Raw genomic sequence first — 12,973 nt, 5'->3', positions numbered from 1 at the left:
GTGGGGGGTTGTGCCGTCAGAAGCCTTGTGAGAGAGAGGGCTCAGTAAGGGCACCAGTATAACCACTCTCAATTCATAGGCATCATTGTCTAGGCACTTCCTGGTTCCTTAAACAAACCCAACCATTACTTAAGTAACCCTTTCAGGTAGTCAAAATGACCTTGTGGCTTCATGAGTGTCATGTTATGTCAAACAGTTTCTATGTTAAACAGTTTTGTTATGTTTCAGTCTTCTGTAACACATATATAGTGTAATATTGGGATGCAAACTCAACATTGAATAGATTTCAACTCTATACCTGACATGTTACAAGTGTCTTCTGTTTCTAAGCCCATAACCACGTGTGTGAGGTGTATACTTTTGTTTCAAAATAGATTCTGTATGACCTTAATTTAGCCCACTGCAGTAAAAGGTTAATGAGACCAACAGAATCTATGTGGTAGTTTGTTTCTTCACCCACTTTAATCTGTGTGTTCAGGGTGTTAGGTAATACAGCTGGAGAGTTATTTAGTAACTTAGCAGGAGAGAGTGAAAACTGTAAGGGGTAATCAAGCTGTAGTTCCTATGGTGTAGAGGCATGAATCCCCCCCCCAAATAAAAGTAAACAGGCCTCTGGGTAGAGGCAGTACAATGCACATTTCACAGCACAATGCTGATTTTTACATGTGTATGGCACCGTAAAGACAGAATATAGGATATATTTAGTTTAAGAAAGCAAAACTGACTCCAGAATATTATGTTACGAAGTCTTGCTATAATGAATACTGAACAAAACTATAAATGCATCACACAACAATTTCAAATATTTTACTGAGTTACAGTTCAACGTGATCAAGACAAAGGAGATGATTATGGACTGCAGGAAAAGGAGGACCGAGCACACCCCCATTCTCATCGACGGGGCTGTAGTGGAGCAGGTTGAGAGCTTCAAGTTCCTTGGTGTCCACATCACCAACAAACTATCATGGTCCAAGCAGACCAAGACAGTTGTGAAGAGGGCACGACAAAACCTATCCCCCTCAGGAGACTGAAAAGATTTGGCATGGGTCCTCAGATCCTCAAAAGGTTAATCTACACATCTTATCACTCCGGTGTTAATTGCTATATTGTAATGACTTCGCCACCATGGCCTCTTTAATGCCTTACCTCTCTTATCTTATCTTATTTGCACATGCTGTATATAGATTTTTCTACTGTATTATTGACTGTATGTTTGTTTATTCCATGTGTAACTCTGTGTTGTTGTTTGTGTCGAACTGCTTTGCTTTATCTTGGCCAGGTCGCAGTTGTAAATGAGAATTGTTCTCAACTGGCCTACCTGGTTAAATAAAGGTGTTCTCAACTGGCCTACCTGGTTAAATTATGGTGAAATAAAAAAGTAAAACAACACCCTGGATTACTGACCTCTGCCTGCCCTGACCCTGAGACTGTTCTGTACCTTTTGACTCTGATCTGGATTACTGACCTCTGCCTGCCCTGACCCTGAGACTGTTCTGTACCTTTTGACTCTGATCTGGATTACTGACCTCTGCCTGCCCTGACCCTGAGACTGTTCTGTACCCTTTGACTCTGATCTGGATTACTGACCTCTGCCTGCCCTGACCCTGAGACTGTTCTGTACCCTTTGACTCTGATCTGGATTACTGACCTCTGCCTGCCCTGACCCTGAGACTGTTCTGTACCTTTTGACTCTGATCATGATTACTGACCTCTCCCTGCCCTGACCCTGAGACTGTTCTGTACCTTTTGACTCTAATCAGGATTACTGACCTCTGCCTGCCCTGACCCTGAGACTGTTCTGTACCTTTTGACTCTGATCTGGATTACTGACCTCTGCCTGCCCTGACCCTGAGACTGTTCTGTACCCTTTGACTCTGATCTGGATTACTGACCTCTGCCTGCCCTGACCCTGAGACTGTTCTGTACCTTTTGACTCTGATCATGATTACTGACCTCTCCCTGCCCTGACCCTGAGCCTGCCCTGCCCTTGACCTGTCGTTTTGCCTGTCCCTGTTCTAATAATAAACGTTTGTTACTTCGACACTGTCTGCATCTGGGTCTTCCCTAAAACGTGATAAGAACACCATGTTGGTGCACAATGACCCTTTACATCACTACAAACAGTTGATCCAATATTACACTAAAAGTACAAACACCAACGGGGAGGTTCACACATTCAGTCTTTCTGTGCTTCTGATGCCCTAAACTGTCATCACTTGACATTGACTACAATTAGTTTAGAGAATGTGTCTAAAACACATTCTAAAACACTCCACACCAACTCATATTACATCATAATCCCATTCTGAATGATGTCTCTGCACAATAAGAGGTTCCACTGTGCCCTAAATCCATGTTTGCATGATTGTGTTTACAACGAGATGCAAATATGGATTTATGGGACAGTAGACATTTTTTTCACATTTTGAGCAGAGACATCATTCAGAATGAGATTCTGATGTAATCAGATTCATATTACGTCCGATCTTTTCCCCCACTGTCCCATAAATCCATATTTGCATCATTCAAACATGAATTTATGGCACAGCAGAACATCTTTGAAAAATAAAATTGTGCAGAGACATCATTCAGAATGGGATTGTGATGTTTTAGAATGTTTTCTAACATGCTTTGGACACATTTTCATATTTTCCTACTGCATTATAGTTATAACAAAATGTGACAGCCAATTTTCTCTAACGAAACAAAATGGTTTGGGGGATCAACTACAAGCACAGAAAGAGTGAAAATAAGGCCACGTAAAAATGGATGAACTTCCCCCTTCAAACCTATTAAAGGTTTTTGTTTACTTTAGGAAAGTTAATTTATTGAGAATGATGTCAATCTCACGGATCTGACCTGAACCAATCATGAACTGACTAGTAGCCCCGGTATATCAGATTCCTCCATTTAATGCTGACTTGTCCTTGGATCTGAGCCAACTATTATGATTCAGTTCCGTTACACTTTCTTTGTGTAAAACTCCATGAAAATGTACATGACAACACTATCATATCCAACTCAGGGCAAACATTTTAACCAGGCTTAATATGTCTTTAAAAGCCTGTGTCCAATAGCGATGGAAGGGAGAGAAAGTGAAAGTTCTAGAATCCATTACGCTGCCTACCTCCGCAGTCCACACACATTCAATCAGAGCTGCTTACCTACACAGTAGACACACATTCAATCAGAGCTGTGGGAGGAGAGAGGGAGAGGTGAGGGTTGGTGGGAGGGGTCAGCATGAGAGCTTAGGGCCGGTGTATAAGAGCAGGTCCAGGTGAGAGAGAAGGGACACAGCAGAACGAGGAGCTGCAGAACACAGGAGACACACAAAAGTGCCACAGAGAACAGGTAGGAAATGGATCTCTCCCTCCACCACAATGGAAGCCTTATTCTCTAACCACACATCTCTCTTCACCATCCCTAATCCATCCATCTGATCCTTTGTCTGGTAAATGTGCCTTGAAATGCTGTGAACTTTTTCTGTCTTTCAGTCTTCAACAACTTGAACAAATCTGAATAGATGTGCAATTATTTGTAATTCTGCATGGATCTTTATATTGTTTTCCCTCAGCTATACTGTTGAGTTATACTAGTATGCAAATAGAAGTAGACTCTCTGTGCAGTTTTGTGGCAGTTTTGAGTTATCTGGGCCCATATTCACAATGATTCAGAATAGGAGTGCTGATATAGGATTACTTTCGGGTGGCAGGGTAGCCTAGTGGTTAGAGCGTTAGACTAGTAACTGGAAGGTTGCAAGTTCAAACCCCCGAGCTGACAAGGTACAAATCTGTCGTTCTGCCCCTGAACAGGCAGTTAACCCACTGTTCCTAGGCCGTCATTGAAAATAAGAATTTGTTCTTAAATAAATACAACTTTTGACTTGTAGATTATAATGATTAAAATGATATGGGCAGTGGGGACCTGATCCTACCTTCTACCTACTCTGAGATGCTTATTGAACTCTGTTTCCTTCCAGAAAGGGAGTAATCATGATCCGAGGTCTGCTGTCGGTGCTGTTGGTCCTGGTGGCCATAGCCGTGTCTTCATCTCTGGCTAAGCCTGAGAAGAACATCGCCAAGAGGGGGAAGAGGATCCCTCAGACTCTCTCCAGAGGTAACACTCTCCCTTACTATTTCCAAAGCTTAACACAGTGTATAGTGTTGTTAAGGAATTAATTAATGAGTACACATTCTCCTTTTCCTCATTCTCAAAGCTCTGTAAGATCAGTGTGGTCGGAGATATCTAATGAAAAGAGCTGACATGCGCTTCCTTGTTCTACATGTCAGTAGAGGCATGTCTGTTCTAAACAATATATCTCTACCTGAATGTTCTTTAAAATTGTACTGAAACTGTTGCAGTGACACTGTTCTTCCTGACTGTCTCCTATAGGCTGGGGTGATCAACTAATCTGGGCTCAGACCTATGAGGAGGCTCTGTACTGGGCCAGGGCACAGTGAGTGAACAAACATTTATGGCTACATACGAAACGGCACCCTACTTTTTATGAAGTTGAAAATAGGGAACAAGGTGTTATTTCACATTGATGTAACAGATCTAGATGGCTGATAAATACACTTAACAAAACAAATACATTTCAAGGATTTATATTATTCTGTAACCAGAACTCATTTGTCTCCATAGGAACAAGCCTCTGATGGTCATCTTCCACCTGGAGGACTGTCCTCACAGTGCATGTAAGACCCTGACCTTTAACCTCTAACCCCTGACCTATAGCAAATAAGCTGCCACTCTGTTGCACCTTCCTGAACAGACCACAGGTCAATGTCCCTCCCTTGGCTTTTATGAGTATTATTTGCATCCTGGTATTCTCCCAAATCGTGATGCATCATTCGGTTGTATTAGAAACCAGGACTTGTTTAAACAGCCATTATCAAACTCGTGGTAGAACAAACATGGCTCTGTTTGCCAAGGTGTTATACACCTCTTACATCCTGCTGCCATGTATGGACATCTCTTAAGTCAATGTAACACTTTTTATAACGTCTTTCATGATGTCTTCCATGAATCCAGCCATGAAGAAGGTCTTCGCTGAAGACAAGGACATCCAGAAGGTGGCTGATGAAGACCTCATCGTCCTCAATCTGGTGGTGAGTTGTAAATGAAGTCTTTGGAAAACATTGTCAGAATCAATACCTAGATTACTTCCCTTTTGATCTATTAGATTTGATGATTCTATGGTTTGATTTATATTAGTATTTTAGGGCACTGTTGTTTATTTTTTGTTGACCTGACTTTTAGTATTAAGAAGCAAATCATTGATATGTGTTTCTTTCCCTGTGTTATCAGTATGAAACCACAGACAAGCACCTTTCCCCTGATGGCCAGTATGTCCCTAGAATCATCTTTGTCGGTGAGTGAAAATGTCACATTTTCCCAGCAGCATTACATGAGAAGGAATGTCATTATTTACTTTATGATGGCATCAAACAAAAGCAACAGATTTTAACCAATAGTTATCCCCCCTCTCATCATCGCTCTCTCCTCAGATCCCTCTATGACAGTGAGGGCTGACATCACAGGGCGCTACTCCAACCGTATGTACGCCTATGAGCCTTCTGACATCAAACTCTGTGAGTACAACTTGATCTTATCTCCCTTTTGACTGTTTCATTGCATACTAACGGTTTACATACTTTTAATAAATCTGTATTTCATAGATTGTAAATGTTTAAGCATTTATACACATGTCTACGTTTTTATTAATGTAAGGTATTACTAAGTGTATTCAGATTGTTTTATAATTCATTCAGAGATTAGAAAATGTTGCCTTTGTGAGAAACAACCTGCTCCTGAGTGACATAATCTTCATTTCCCTGTAGTACTGAGCAACATGCAGAAGGCCAAGAAGCTGCTGAAGACTGAGTTGTAAGCACTGACTCATCATGTAACCCCATGACCTTTGGCCTGCGACTTCAGAGGTTCTCCGAACATTGTCTGAACGTTCTCTGGAGCCTAGGAGTCAGCCAGTGGCATACTGTCACCATGTAAACCTAAGCACTGGAAAGAACTAGTCTTCACTTTCACAAAACATTTTTTAAATTCTGTTATTTTTCCTGAACTTCTCTGTCTTTGTAATGTATTGCTGTACATCTGAGATGTCTTTTTATTAAATATAGTGCAATTATGAAATTATTTGTGTCTCATTGGAAAATGTAATTCAGTCCTTTCACCCTTCATGACAATGACTCAGGTTAAAAGGGCCATTGGAAAAAAAACACACAGTGGGTGTGCATGAATCCGTGTGTTTGTGTAGTTAGGGAGTGAGTGCTGACATCCTGGTCACATCCTGAATGGGCGGGGCCAGTGAGGGAATGACACACCCACACATGATTCTTAGTAATGTCATGTAGTACTATAATATTGCAATGCAATAAGTTCATGGGAATCTAATATGTCATTTAGCAAATAAAAGCATTATTTTGTCATTCCACTTCTGTAGAGATTTGAGAGTTTCTTGGAAAGGGTTACTAGGCTACTGCTGTGAGCTGAGCTCTACATTTTGCAACGTCATTGAATGCCACTGGTTTCTGTGGAAATTGAGCCCAACAAACCCAGTGAACTTTCAGGAAAAAAATTCAACTTGGTCAACTTGACTGGGCATTGGTGGGAATGGAGTTACTTATTGTTGAACGGAAAGGAAAACCAAAGAACAGAAACAGTGTATGAAATATATATTTTTTAACCTTTCTATTTAATTGAGATTTCTTGTACAAAGGCTCAGGTATGTTGTAGTTCACAGAACCACCAGGGAGGTGGAAGCAGAAGTATACACTAGTATAGGAGACATGCAAAAGGCACAAGCCAAGGTAACTGATACAACAGCACACAACAGACATACACGCACACTTGCACAGACCCACACGCATGAGCACACGCACCTATGTACACGCACGCACACACACACACAATCGACTGCCAGGCTTTGTAACACTATCTGCAGAACAAAGCTCATCTCTTCTTTCACATGTCAGTCTTCCCAAGCATTTTATACTGATGATATTCAGACAGCATGAGCAATTGACTCTTAAAGGGACACTTTAGGAGTTTGGCAATGAGGCCTTTTATCCACTTCTCCAGAATCAGATGAATTCATGGATACCCTTTTTATGTGTCTGCTTGCAGTTGGAAGGAAGTTGCTAACTAGCGCTAGCTCAATGACTGGAAGTCTATGGGTGTCTGCTAGCATGCTGGTAGATACCCAAAGACTTCTAGTCGTTGCGCTAATGCTAGTTAGCAATGGCTCACAAAACAACTAACTTCCTTCATAATGAACACAGAGACATAAAAATGGTATCCACATATTCATTTGAGTCTGGGGAAGTAGATAACATCGTTGCCAAAATCCCTTGAAGTATCCCTTGTTTTTTCTGATTTCAAATCATTAGGAATTATCAGGTTATTTGTGTCAGAAATAAACATTCAGAACACAAAAAAATCCAAATGCTGTGTAACATAATGACTTAAAGTAAAGGCAACAACAAGCTGCTTAAATAGTTGTAGTTATGAAGTTACAGCATACAATTATCAACGGCATCCTACAGTCCTTCAGTTACTGATGGATTCAAATCAAATGTACAAATATTCAAAGACATCTTCAGTCGACATGCGCACAAAATAATGCTAACTGTTCTTCATCATGTCAGCTATCATCTGTAATACAGGAGTCATTCAGTTGTAACAACATCACAGTTCACACGCTTTAATACAGGTCTGAGCATACTGAACGCTTGCCCATCAAGGGTGTGGCAAATATCAAATGTGGTATCTGAAAATGTTAATTTCTCGAGATTTGTCACCAGAAGCAAAAGCCTGAGCCTCTGTATATGAGAGGATAGACAAGGAGTGCACAAAACATTAAGGACACCTGCTCTTTCCATGACAAAGACTGACCAGGTGAATCCAGGTGAAAGCTATGATCTGTTATTGATGTCACTTCAATCAGTGTAGATGAACGGTGGGGGTTAAGTGTTTTTAAGCCTTGAAACAATTGAGACATTGAGGGTGAATTTGCAAGACAAAGGATTGACGTGCCTTCCTTTAAACAGGTAAGGTAGCAGGAGCCAGGCGCACTGATTTGTGTCAAGAACTGCAAGCAACACTGCTTGGTTTTTCATGTTCAACAGTTTCCTGTGTGTATCAACAATGGTCCACCACCCAAAGGGCATCCAGCCAACTTGACACAACTATGAGAAGCATTGGAGTCAAAAAGGCCAGCATCCCTGTGGAACGCTTTCGACACCTTGTAGAGTCCATTCCCTGACGAATTGAGGCTGCAACTCAATATGAGGAAGGTGTTCTTAATGTTTTGTACACTCAGTGTATACAGGATATGGTTCTGATTGGGAGTGGTTTAAGGTGTCCTATTAGGGTAATAGGCTCATGCAGCATCTTTAATATACACAGGGTCGTGTTCATTAGGGCACACCACGGAAAACATTTAGCAACGGAAAGTGTAAAGGAGCGTTTCCTATTCGACAAGTGAAGCTAGTTCCTCCGTCTTCCGTTTGGTGCCTAATGAACATGTCCCAGTTATTTTCCAGACACACACCACATTCTGGAAAAACAATCACATCATGTAACACCACACAAAGAGCTACCGCGTTTCTCAGCTGGTGAAAACACACACAAGTCACTCGCTTATTTACAAACACAGCCCCTAAAACAGGCGGCTAGCCCTCCTCCACCTGGAGAGCTACTTGGTGTGCAGGCTTTTACTCCGGCCCTGCTTTAACTAACACAATTGATTCAGCTGAACAAGGCTCCGATGAGCAGCTAATTTGTTAAGAATCAGTTGTTTTAGTGTCACAGTTAGAGTAGGGCTGAAGCAAAAGCCTGCACAACCAGTAGCTCTCCAGGAGGAAAGTTGGCCACTCCAAGAGCGGGGTACAAAGCCAGCAGTTGCCAACGGTTACAGGAAGGCACTGGGATTCGCTCGAGGGTCCTTCTGGTTCCTGTACCGGTACGTTAGCCACACCCCCAGGATCTGAAAAAGGACGAATAAAACATTCAGAGGTCAAAATAACAAGCATTACTGGGCCCAGTTTTATGCTGCTGACCTACAAATAGATTACATACTGTATATAGCTACATTTTCAATACCTATTAGATTTCATGAACTACACCTCAAAATAGGCTAGTTTACTGTAAAGACAAAAGCACTATTTTAAAATACTATATAAGTTAAATTGATTGATTGCTTGATTGATACAGCAGAACACTCCCCTGACTGTATATAAAGGGAGATCTCACCTCAGTGAAGCTGAAGAAGATGCCTATCCCGCCCACGAAGCGCAGCACCTCTCCTGCATGCGCCTGGATGTGCTCAGCACACGGTGAACAGGAGTGGTTGGGGAAACAGGCCTGTAGAAGGACACAGAAACACCACACAGACCAATTAGTCAGGAAAACTGCTTCACAGCCACAATACTGAATATCCAGCAACTAATATCATCAGAAGCTGTATACGTAAAAACTTGTTCTTTCATTGTAATTATACATCTTGGCATGCACAAACAGAGCTCGGGACATGTGAAGGAGCGGTCAACGGCAACAGACAGTAGATTCAGTGCAACAGAGGGTTCACTCGGTCACGCTCACAGCATCGCAGGTTCCGTTGTTGTCTACGTAGTAGAAGCCACAGCAGTTGAGACTCTTCTCTATGTCTCTCTGGGTGGTGTGAGAGTTGTTCCATCCCACCTCCAACAGGTGTTCCTAAAACAGGGGTACAACCGCAGGCACTGACCACCATAGATGCAGATCTGTGTGTATGAGTGTATTATAATGCCTGTACGCACAGGACCAGACATCTCTAAGGTAGTCAGCTGTTCTAGAACCGGATGGAGGTCAGTCTGAATAAAATAGTGATCTACTTCTAAAACATATAATCCATACGGCATGGAACCGGAACACGCCATAGTGTAGAACACTAAAAAGCCTGAGAAGAGACACGGGAGGTCCTTTAGCTCTAAGATTTCGCCACAAAATTCAGCTCACATCCTTATAGACACACTGTATCATGGTTCGGGAGTACAGGTTGTCTTGTATCCATCTACTATTTCATCACAAGGTTTCTGGGTTTTGTCTGAAAAGTTGGTTTTGTTCCTCTAGCACCTAGCAGAAGGTTGTTGTGATTGACAGCAGTGTGTGTGCCTACCTGCTGGTCCTTGTTGATGGCCAGACAGGCGCTGGAGACGGAGAACTGGACGATGAACACCATGAAGAGGATGATCATATACTGGGCTCCACTGTCAAGGAACAACACTCCAATACACACACTCAACACAGAGCGTTTGTAGTTTTGAACCCAGTTCGTCACACTTCCGAAGGCGGAGGTTCATTATTTTGAGTGTGAAATACACTATTAATGACTGTGTAATACTGTAATAACGTAATGTAATAATATAATAATAATACTGTAATAATGACAAAGACAGCAGCAGGGGTCAGGGGTCAGGAGAATCTATGCAGGCTGACTACAATGTGTAATACAATGCCGGACCTGGTCTCATAGATATCATTGCGTGTGCATGCCATGCATGAATGGAAGATCACAACATACAGAAGGGCAGGGGGAAGAGAACAGCACAACCTGGAAAACAAGTCATGGATAAACAACGAGGGGCTGTGAGTCCTATTGAAATAAAGCACTATGGGTGAGGGTAAAACACGACGTGTAGAGGATTGTCTCATTCAGACAATCTGCGGAAGCTATTTGAAAAGCTTAATTGAAACTTGAGTTCTCTTGAATTTAACACGTAGCCTTCCCAAGGCCTCAATCTAATGGACTTGAAAACCAACCCCAAACCTATACTCAAGCCATAATTCAAATTCTAGACCCCAAATATACTTGGGTCTAGGGTCAGGTCAAGTCTGCCGTGGTGGAAGGTTGGGATACGAAGAAGAGTAGGACCTGGTGGTGCTTCACGGCCCCGATGAGGCCGACCAATGCCACCAAGAACAGGAACACCCCCACTCCGATGACTCCGCCCACCACCTGGAAGCTTGACACCAGGCCGAACCACTTCCCCCATGCAGCGATGCCGATCATCAGCAGACTCACCATCTAGAAATGGAGGGACGGACGGACAGAGAGCCAAGACCCTAAGTGATAGATCTCTATGGGTCATTATATGAAGTATGAACTCTCCACAGTCAAACATGGTCTGTGAGAGAGAGAGAGAGAGAGAGAGAGAGAGAGAGAGAGAGAGAGAGAGAGAGAGAGAGAGAGAGAGAGAGAGAGAGAGAGAGAGAGAGAGAGAGAGAGAGGGAGAGAGAGACAGAGACAGGGACAGAGAGAAAGAGAAAGAGAGAGGAGAGAGAGAGAGACAGAGAGAGAAAGAGAGAGAGACAGGGACAGAGAGAGAGAGAGAGAGAGAGAGAGAGAGAGAGAGAGAGACAGAGAGAGAACAGAGAGAAAGAGACAGGGACAGAGAGAGAAAGAGAGAGAGACAGGGAGAGAGAGAGAGAGAGAGAGAGAGAGAGAGAGAGAGAGAGAGAGAGAGAGAGAGAGAGAGAGAGAGAGAGAGGAGAGACAGAGAGAGAGAGAGAGAGAGGGAGAGAGAGAGAGAGAGAAAGAGAGAGAGAGACAGAGAGAAAGAGGGAGAGAGAGAGAGAGAGAGAGAGAGACAGAGAGAAAGAGGGAGAGAGAGAGAGAGAGAGAGAAAGTGGATGTTGACCACAAATCAGATAGGCTTTTGTAATAAAACAAAGTGAGTGATGTAATTGCAATGGTAAAACCGGTCAGGAGGACATTGAAGGAGACACAGGCTACACCTCAGACTACATGCTTTTAGAGGCAGAAGAAGCAACAGTCAAAAGCGGAACATCATTTTCCACCATGACAGCATTTATTTGCCTGCAAACATACATTCATCTTAAATCTAGGTCACCACTGTAGTCTGTTTTGATGCCACCACCACTCCTGTATTTCTCAGACTGCAAAACATTGGAGGCCCTGTGTTGAGGATTTGGACAGGAATGCTATGGAGTCTACAGACACACACACTATGGCCCATATGTTGTTTTCAGTAACTATCACTCGATAAGATATATCAGGAATGGTTTGAGCTGAGCAAAGACAGGATGAACACTTACATTGGAAAGTGTCAGGACTCAGGAGAGATAGGAAATGAACAGGAAATAATATAGGCTATTCTGAATATTCATTAACCTAAATAGTGAATATAAATTATAATATTTTGAAGTGCCGAGGTTGCCTTTGGCAAACTGGAGACGTAGATCTTATTCCAGACAACGGCTCAGTTTGAATAATTAATAGCATGGGAGCCCGGTCTGACCCAATGTATTGTTTTCAATAGGCTGCACGGCAAAAATGTGTCTTACACACCCGTACAGACCGCATAAAAAGCAGCATATAGTCAGTCTACCCGACCCAACAACCAAAACCTGTTACAGTGGAATAATAATGCTCCATATGGTAAATTCTTGAACCGTATACTCACAACATAGAGGATATTGAGCGCACAGAGGGAGTGCTTGGAGCAGGTGAATCCGGCGCAGCCCATCCTGGCGATTTTTTTTGAATAGTCTAAACGAATAGTAAGATAAAGTAATTCCTTGTAAAAACAAAATTAAAATACCCTAAACAAGACGGTTACGAATTTCACCACTACAAAGTCTGGTTGCGAGATGACATGCCTAGAATGGAGGTTGAGATGGAGCTTCCACTGGAAGCTGATTGGTTAAAGGAGAACGTTTGTCATTGATATGCAAATAATTGCGGAGCGGCGTTGGAGCGGGTGCGCGTTTCAGAACGTCCTGGCCGCCAGACAGCTCCAGCAGCTGCAGGTTGACTATGCGTTCCAGATAAATAGACTACACAAAAATTACAAGATCATTGTATCAATATTGATGAGGACACATGATACACTATATCCAAATATCCTTATGAGAACTGGAGCTGGCTAATTAGTTGAGGTTACCATTGAAT

General features: G+C 42.5%; 2 protein-coding genes across 4 annotated transcripts; one reads left to right on the top strand and one right to left on the bottom strand.

Moving 5' to 3' along the window:
* Positions 1–3,191: 3,191 nt before the first annotated feature.
* Positions 3,192–6,153, top strand: agr2 (anterior gradient 2). Of its 2 annotated transcripts, none has more exons than XM_035795669.2 (8): positions 3,192–3,351; positions 3,980–4,116; positions 4,393–4,456; positions 4,645–4,697; positions 5,035–5,111; positions 5,311–5,374; positions 5,511–5,594; positions 5,844–6,153. In XM_035795669.2, exons 2-8 carry the CDS (start codon positions 3,993–3,995, stop codon positions 5,891–5,893), a joined length of 516 nt encoding a protein of 171 aa, XP_035651562.1. In that variant the 5' UTR covers positions 3,192–3,351; positions 3,980–3,992; the 3' UTR covers positions 5,894–6,153. The 2 variants fall into 2 exon arrangements, with proteins under 2 accessions (XP_035651562.1, XP_035651563.1); XM_035795670.2 differs by having other exon boundaries at positions 3,211–3,351; positions 3,984–4,116.
* A 527-nt stretch (positions 6,154–6,680) lies between these two features.
* Positions 6,681–12,726, bottom strand: tspan13b (tetraspanin 13b). 2 transcript variants are annotated; one of them, XM_052472253.1, is made up of 6 exons: positions 12,486–12,726; positions 10,919–11,186; positions 10,178–10,258; positions 9,622–9,735; positions 9,274–9,384; positions 6,681–9,007 (listed from the first exon to the last, which is right to left on the bottom strand). In XM_052472253.1, the coding sequence occupies exons 2-6, from the start codon at positions 11,084–11,086 to the stop codon at positions 8,933–8,935; spliced, it is 549 nt and encodes a 182-aa protein (XP_052328213.1). In that variant the 5' UTR covers positions 11,087–11,186; positions 12,486–12,726; the 3' UTR covers positions 6,681–8,932. The 2 variants fall into 2 exon arrangements, with proteins under 2 accessions (XP_052328213.1, XP_035651561.1); XM_035795668.2 differs by having other exon boundaries at positions 10,919–11,086; positions 12,486–12,724.
* Between the last annotated feature and the right edge of the window lie 247 nt (positions 12,727–12,973).

Source organism: Oncorhynchus keta, chromosome 20 (genome assembly GCF_023373465.1).
Source record: "Oncorhynchus keta strain PuntledgeMale-10-30-2019 chromosome 20, Oket_V2, whole genome shotgun sequence".
Lineage (NCBI taxonomy): Eukaryota > Metazoa > Chordata > Actinopteri > Salmoniformes > Salmonidae > Oncorhynchus > Oncorhynchus keta.
The sequence above is the reverse complement of the archived record's forward strand: the minus strand, read 5'-3'. Positions and strand labels throughout refer to the sequence as shown.